This window comes from Geospiza fortis, unplaced genomic scaffold (assembly GCF_000277835.1).
Source record: "Geospiza fortis unplaced genomic scaffold, GeoFor_1.0 scaffold130, whole genome shotgun sequence".
Lineage (NCBI taxonomy): Eukaryota > Metazoa > Chordata > Aves > Passeriformes > Thraupidae > Geospiza > Geospiza fortis.
The window spans coordinates 12,323,843-12,331,498 of NW_005054300.1; the positions used below are offsets into that span (position 1 = coordinate 12,323,843).

Below are 7,656 nucleotides of genomic sequence, written 5' to 3' on the forward strand. Positions count from 1 at the left end.
CAACCTACCTGCAGACCACTGCAAAAGGAAGCTCTCCTCGCAATTAATCTGACAAACATCCACAAAATTATACTTGGACAAATGTCCAGAGCCTGCAGTCTAATCCTACAGCTGATCCCAGAGTCTTTTGCAGCGCTTAGGATGTGCCATCTATGAGTGAGGTATGTCTGGGAAAGGCAACCTGCTAACACTTGTCCTAAACTGAACACAATGAACCTCACAGGACCCAGAAACTGAGTAGACTTTAACATGAATTGGGTTAAGTTTAGAGTTAGAATTAGATTTGGAGCCTGGGAATACAGTGGGATATATTTGATTTTCTGACTGACTTGTTTTTCTGATATCTTGGCTAATATTAAGTTGAATTGTTCAATGCAAGTTTCTATTTGGATTTATCAGAGATGACCAACTTCCACTGATACTACCTTCCACAGAAGGTAGAGTTTATGTTAGAACAGGCTGAGGGGCGGTGATGGGGCAGGCCAGCTCAGGCTGGTCCACAAATGTCTTCAACCTGTCAGTGAGTGAGTGTTTTATAGTCTGTAGTATCAGAATTTTGGATCTCACTTAAGTTTTTGCTTGCATGGGGCTTTTTTAATGTATAGAGGCTTTAAGCCCAGCCTAGGTGTTTTTTATTGCTGAGACATCCCATCCTTTTTTGAACTCCTTATATTTTCTTGTCCTTAGCAGTTTGTAGTAGTAGTGCTAAATGCATGTGCTGTACACATAGCAATTCCTCCTGGGTGCCAAGCAAAGAAAGTGACAAAATGCCACATGTAAAGTGCATATCACAAGTTTATTTCTCTGCACAAACAAATAGAAAGTGATTGTAAATTGGAAAAAAAAAAGACAAAACAGAAAAGGAAAAAAAGTTATTTCCATAAACAAAGATGCCAACTCTGTTCATCTGGGGTCACATCTCTCACCAGACAGAGCACTGCTGCTGGGCTCCCATTTTCAGAGCACTGATGGGTCTCTTCTAGGAAAAGGGTTTAGTAGGGGTGCTGGATATTATAGCAGAAAGGGAGCATATTCTTTATGAGGAACAATCTTGCCTCACACTGTGCTCATGTCTGGCATCAGTGATCCCTCATCACACCAGTCTCTTCTGAGATGCTTCCTCCCAGGTGCTGCAGGATCTTGAGGTTATCTCTGGTATGTGTTCCCATATATTGAGAGGGAAGGGACTGTTACTTCTGAAGCAAAGATAAAACCCCTGAATTGCCAGAGCTGCAATGTGTAGCCTGCAGCATGCTAGAGAGGAGGGATGATAGGCAGTTTTAAATCAGAGCCATGAAGACATCTTCAAATACTTAACAAGGGAACACTGGGGTTTGACCTACCACTGCAGCTTACAACTTAGCAGGTGGGAGCTAAAACTTTCAAACAACTGTTTATGTCTGTGCTTGTTCAACAGCTGAGGAATTAGACATTTGGAGAGGCTCAAGACAAGCTTACATATTTCAAAAGTATTCCTTATAACCTCACCTGTGACCTTTTTAACAGGCCAGTCACAGTGTTTTCATGAGCAGACATTAGCAGAGCTGCTTAAAGCCAGCAGTAGTTCAGGTTTCTTCTTTAAAACTTAACAGATGCATCTCAGTATTATTTCTCATCTCATGCTACTTGCAGCTACAGGCCTTATTTGGGATACACCACGAGCACTGTAGGCCTCATCTGCAACAGCCTCTGCTTCTGCAGATCAGTCCTGTGTCAGCATAGGATCCAGAAAAGTTTGTGAGGGGCTTAAATCTATTAAACTACTTCGGTTCTGCTTCTAAACATAGCTTTGAAGCAAGGATGTAAGTAAAATGCAGGATTCCCAACCTCCTGGTTCTTTTCCTTGCTCTTGTATTTTATATTTGTTTTCCAGTCAAACCTAAATTTTTCATTTCCTGCCCATTACATTATCAGAAATGGTGGGGCAAATGCATTTATTCCACTCACTTGGATCACGATATTTAACATTGAATGGTGTTTGGCAATCACTCCTCAGCAGAAATCATTGTCTCCCAGAAATCTGGAGTGGGATCACTAAAATACTAAACCCATGCAATCTCCCGTACATACTGAGGCCAGACTTCTCTATTTTTCCAGTGGCAAAATGAATTTCCTGAGGCTTTCAGGCCCTGAGAGCACTTAACTTTAGGGGCCTGAGGGAAAGGGATACTGGAGTAAGATTCAAACTTTCTGAGGTTATTTCTTGACTGCAGAATTATGTTGAGCACCCTTCTTCTGGTCCACACAACCCCTCTCTATACCTGAGTTTGGTAATGCTTTCAGCCTGGGCTAATTTGTCTGTCTAAGGCTAATGGCTTAAATCACTGGCCAGGGACAGACAACACTCCACAAGATGAGAGACAAAGCTTTTGGAGCACTGCTACTTCTTGAGTTCCTTCTTAGAGCTTTCCTAGATCAAACAGAAGATTCCTCCCTCCATGTTTGGGAAGAGTCACAGAGGTTCAGTTTGCACACAGGTCTTCTTTTTTTTTTTTTTTTTTTACTTTTTTTTATCTTTTTTTTTTTTTCCCAGAAATGCTGGCAATGCAATGCAGTACAGGATGAGTGAGAAAGCAATCATCTGAGATAGGTTTTATAGCATGGCTGCTCCCCTTCACTGGAGCTAAATGGATTCTGGTGATCTGAATTCACTCTGAGGTGATGATTTCTCCTAAGACATCCTCTCTGGGGCTTTTCAGGGACACAGTCTCCTCATCAATTCAGGTTGGCTGCTCCTATGTCATACAACCAGATGCAGCATCTCTTCTGACTCAGCCTCCCCTTTGGCCATTAACTCAAGGTATTCCCATGGCTTTTCTTACAATCCTCGCCCATGCTTGATAGTGTGCCAAGTAAGGTGTAAGTTCTGTCCTCCTCTCTTCCCAGCATGCTCATGATATGTTTCAGGCCCACCAGGAATGTGCACTGCAAACACAGGCATGCAAAAAAGTCCAGCCAGAGTGTGAAGGATTCAAAGGCAGAATTGTGAATTACTTCTTTTCTCTCATTCTCTCTCTCTGAAGTTTGTCCAGGATCAGAGGTGCTGGCTAGGTTTTCCAGCCTTCTTTTTCTTCACAGGAGAGCACACATGAAAAATCTCCAGGTGCTCACAGAGAAAGACTTTCAAGCCTCCAAGAAAAAGTGGAGCCCCAGCTATCATGAAAAAGCTGCACATCATAAGCTCTTGCTGTGCAGAGGAAGGTTGGCTTAGATTTAGTATGAAACAACACTAGCTACACTGCATACAGACTGCTTCAGACCCACTAGCATCCCTTTTTTTTTCCCCCCAGAACATATCCAAAGTTTGTGCTCAGTCCAGTCAGGGAATGGCTACTGCTTGAAGCAGAGGAGCAAGTCTAATGAGAGGGAGACTTGTCTCAAGGAGAGAGGGCTTTGAGACCCTCATTCTGCCTCCTGTACACATTCCTCTGAGTTTTGCAAAAGGCTGGGCAACCCTGACCCAGAAAGAGGTGGCAAACCCCTTCCCAGCAGCTGGGGCATCTGCTGTGTTTGGAGCCAGATTTCCAGGAGCAATGCTTTCTTGGTGTACTTGTGGGATCACACTGGAAAAGTGGCTGCTGGCAAAGGAGGATCACAAGCAGAAAGTAAATGGCTGGGGGGTGTGTAAACCAGAGTATAGATGACATGCACACACACATGCACAATCCCTACTAAAATGCTGAATTCTTCCTTGGGAAGGCAGTGCTTTCTTCCTGTACGCCTATAGTGTAGAGATGAAGTTGGAAGCTAGCCTGGGACATTCAAGGAATAACCAGTACTGTTTCCCCAGCATCACCAGCAAACTGAACTCTGTATATGTGTATGAATGCAGATCCTCTGGGATTCTCAGAGCACTTCAGTTTTTTCAAATAAGCCCCACAATAATACCTAAGTCGTTTTGTATGAAGTTTTACTAGTGACTTTCTGTTTTCCTGACCTTCACTTCCATGCTGAGAATGTCTGTAAAGGCCCTCTGTTTTCCCCTCATCACAAAGCTTTCAGCAAGTTTTATGTCATGACCCATTTCTAATTTAGTCCCACTTCTGTCCTGGACTAAACCAAAAGATCATGAATGCGTATTCATGATGTGCGTATTCATCATGAATGCATATTCAGTCCTGCCTCATTTTAAAGCCAACTGTACCTCCTCCCATGCAATCCACCTTTCTACTTACAGCATCCATATCCTGTTCAGTGGGACTGATGCTGCAGGGCCTTTCTTTGTGCCAACCAGACACTGCCTGAGCTTAGCTTTGATTTTGTATATCCTTAAAAATGGATACTTCCTTCTGCAGTTCCCACAGGTGGTGATAGCCTCATCAAGTCCCCTCAAAGCCCCTCTTTGACAAACTATTTCCAGACCTGATAGTGGTAATTAGAACCAGCTAGGATGACTCTCCTTTTTAGCCCCAGCCCTGGTGACTGGAGGAACAGGCACACATGGGCACTCTCAGGCGCAGCCACACTGCCCACATGTGCACGGGCAAACACCACTGCTCACTCTGCTCTCTTGTCTTCTTTCCCATGCCCCCACAGAGGGAATTCTGGGAGAAATGTCCCAGGTGAGGCCCCACTTGTCCTTTCACTCCCTGCTGAGTGTTGCTGTGTGCATGTGTGTGTGCACACACAAGTGAACATGACAGACTGGGAGGATCAGAGAAGAACAGTCTCATGGGAAAGTTGCAGCTTCTGCTCTGTAATCCCACCTCTCACCCTTTCTTCCTGGAAAGCTCTTGCTTCCTACTTTCCTTCCATGCAGAGGTGACTTCAAAGCCCTTGGGAAAGGAAAACTGCTGCTTCATGTGTGTCTCCATGTGAGATAATCTCTGTCATTCACCCCTCTGGAGGTGGGTTTTGCTGCTGTGTACAAGTTCCCAGTCTTTGTGTACCACCACACACTTGCCCTCTCTCCACATTCTTCCTCCTACAGTAGCCACAGCCAGTAAGCCTTTCCATGAAGCATCCCATCTGAGACCAAGGGGAGGCTGGGGAAGGGGGTGGTGCTGAAGGGCAGTAATTTTTTGAGGGTTTTTTTTCTTCATTTTGTGTCACTCATCCCAATGTACTGAGCTGACATGAAAGACAAAACAAGCGCTATCTCTGTGGGGCCACAGACAGGATGGGAGGGGTGCCTGCCTCAGTGATGGCCAAAACTTGGCCTCCACACATTGGCCTGCATGCCTGTTCTTGCTGCAGAGAATTTGGGCCTGGCCACCTGAAACCGAGAGGCAGAGGCTGAGTTTGGAGGAGGTCCCTGTCCCACCTGTCCAGGCTCTGGGGAGCTCTGATATGGCTTAGGGGAGGGGCTGAGCTCCACCTGGAAGGGTGCTGGTGTAGCAGGGGCAGAAGAGGCCATTTCTGTTCTCCACAATGGCTCATCCAGCGTGGTGGCTGAGCGGGGCATGAGCACAGTGGGTGCCAGGCTGCTGGAGGCTGGCATGGGAGCCGGAGTGGAGAAGCGACGAATCTCTTGGGTCTTGGCTATTTTCACAGGGACCTGCTTGGCTGCCACAAAGGATGAGCTAGCCTGTGAGGTTGGCTGACCAGGAGTAGTCTGAGTGCTGGGGCTTGGGGGATCCCCAAAACAGAACATGGCTGACTTCAATTGATAGGGCTGGTGGCGCATTAAATCAATGACCTTGATCCCTGATTTCTGGCCGGGTGCCTTTTTCACTTTGCTCTCTGCTTTGCTAGCCTGAGATTTGCTGGCTGCCAGAGGATAGAAAGGGGAATGCATTGGGTTGTAAGCTATTGGAGGGGGAGCCCGGATGTTGGGTGAATATTTCCAGCATGAGGGTAGAGAAGGGGATGGAGAGGGGGTCCTGGGCTTGTACTCTGGCTTCGGTGTTGTTTCCACCACATATTTGTCCATGCGGCTCTGGCGTTTGGCAAAGAGCTCTGCCCCCTTGCCTTTAAGCTGAGGCATGTCCTGGGCCCCATTGACCAATCCAGCATCTTGCTGAGGCTTGGGGGCCACCGGAGGTGGGGTCTTGAACTTGCGGCCTGAGGACTGCATGAAGTTGCAGGCCTCAGCACCCAGGCTGAGGAAGTCCTCCTCAGGCCCAGACTCAAAGCCTGCTGCAGGGTGGTCACCCTTTGGCTTCTCATCCAGGTTCTGCACCAGAGACAGGAGCTCAGGGTTGGGTGAATTCTTCTTCTTCTCCTCAATCTTACTGAACATGGGTTTCTTGTTGCCCCGTCGGCGAGCCTCCTGCAGGATGCCTGTGCGGGGAGCTGGCACAGCAATCCTCTGCTCCCTGGAGGTTAAGGGCTCTGAAGGAGGCCGTGGCATTGCTGGAGTGATGGCAGGAGAAGGCTGCTTTGGCACAGGGGAACTGCTTCTCATGTGCTGTGATGGTGCTGGACTAATATACAATGAAGAAGAGGCTGTTCCAGGGACTCGTGGCTGGGATGCTGTGGAGGCCACATCCCCTCCTGGCTCTGAGGGAGCTGACAGAAAGATAGAGGTGGTGGATGTCCGCGCAGTGTTGGCAGAAGGCTTGACCTCTGAAGCGCTTCCTCCCCCTTTTGGCTGTGACTCCAGTGGTGATGTTGGTCTTCCTGGTGCAGGAATATACAGAGATGTGGAGGAGCTGACTGCACCACGCTGTGTTGGCACTGGTGCATTGGCAGGTGTTCCTGGAACCAGAGGTGAGAAAGGGGGAACCACTGTGCTTTGCCCACCCAGACTTTCAGTGGGTTTTTTGGGTGCTGGTGGCCTAAAGATGACAGAGGATGTTGCTGGACGCTGGCCAGAAAAGCCAGGAGTAAAGGGCCGTGCAGACCTGTTGAACATGCTTGTTGAACCTGCAGAGAAGGGGTCGGGGGTGCTTGGGGGAGGAGGGAAGAAAGTGGGGCTGGGGGCAGTCAGGAGCTGAGTGGGGACAGTGGCTGGCTGCTTGCTGGGCACTTGCACAGCTTCCAGGTGGATGCTGAGGGGCACGTTGTCTGCCTTCTCTGGCACAGGCATATCTCCGTTCACTGTGCCCTGCTTTGGCTGGGCAGCTGGGACAAGCTCTGGGCTCTTCTGCACTGGAGCTTTCTCAACTGTGTACTTCCCAGCCCGTTCCCTCTGCTGCTCAAATAATCGTGCTCCTTTACCTGAGGCCTCACTCAAACCTTTTTGCTTCTCTTCCTTCTGTTCAGAGTCAGATTTGGACTTTTCAATGTCTAGGTAAGTGTTGTCCCAGTCTGAGTGATTAGTTAGGCTTCGGGCATCAGAGAAACCTTCCTCATCAAATTCAGATTCACTGGTTGGAAAAACTCCGTCTTCCTCCTCATAGGAGCGGTCTTCATCAACACTGCCAAAGCTTACCAATGTATACTTCTTAGCCCTCTGCCTGCGCTTCTTAAACATCAGCACCCCCTTGGAGTGGGGGTTGGGTGCATCTGTCAGCAGGGATGCAATGGTTCTGCACTTGGTTTTGGCTTCCTTAACATTCTTCTCCTGGATGCTTTCGTGGCGGTGGAGCTCTGAAAGAGATAGAAAGAGGCACTCTGAGAGATCAGAAAAGGTTGGGTGGGCAAAGGTGGACAGTGAAATGGCTATAGGTGTTCTAGTGCACATAAGGGGAAACACAGCCCTTGCCCTTTTTTTCATTCCACTTTTGCTGATTATATAAACTGTCTTTATAAACTGTGTCTTTATAAACTGTT

At 47.7% G+C, this 7,656-nt stretch overlaps 1 protein-coding gene across 1 annotated transcript in view; it reads right to left on the minus strand.

Annotated features, from left to right (window-relative positions):
• Window positions 1-777: 777 nt before the first annotated feature.
• SYNPO2L (synaptopodin 2 like) overlaps window positions 778-7,656 on the minus strand; it is a 34,546-nt gene continuing 27,667 nt past the window's right edge. Inside the window, exon 4 of the mRNA XM_005417229.2 lies at window positions 778-7,473. Within this exon, the coding sequence (XP_005417286.1) occupies window positions 5,138-7,473 (2,336 nt within the window). The 3' untranslated portion in view covers window positions 778-5,137. The remainder of the gene's footprint in view (window positions 7,474-7,656) is intronic.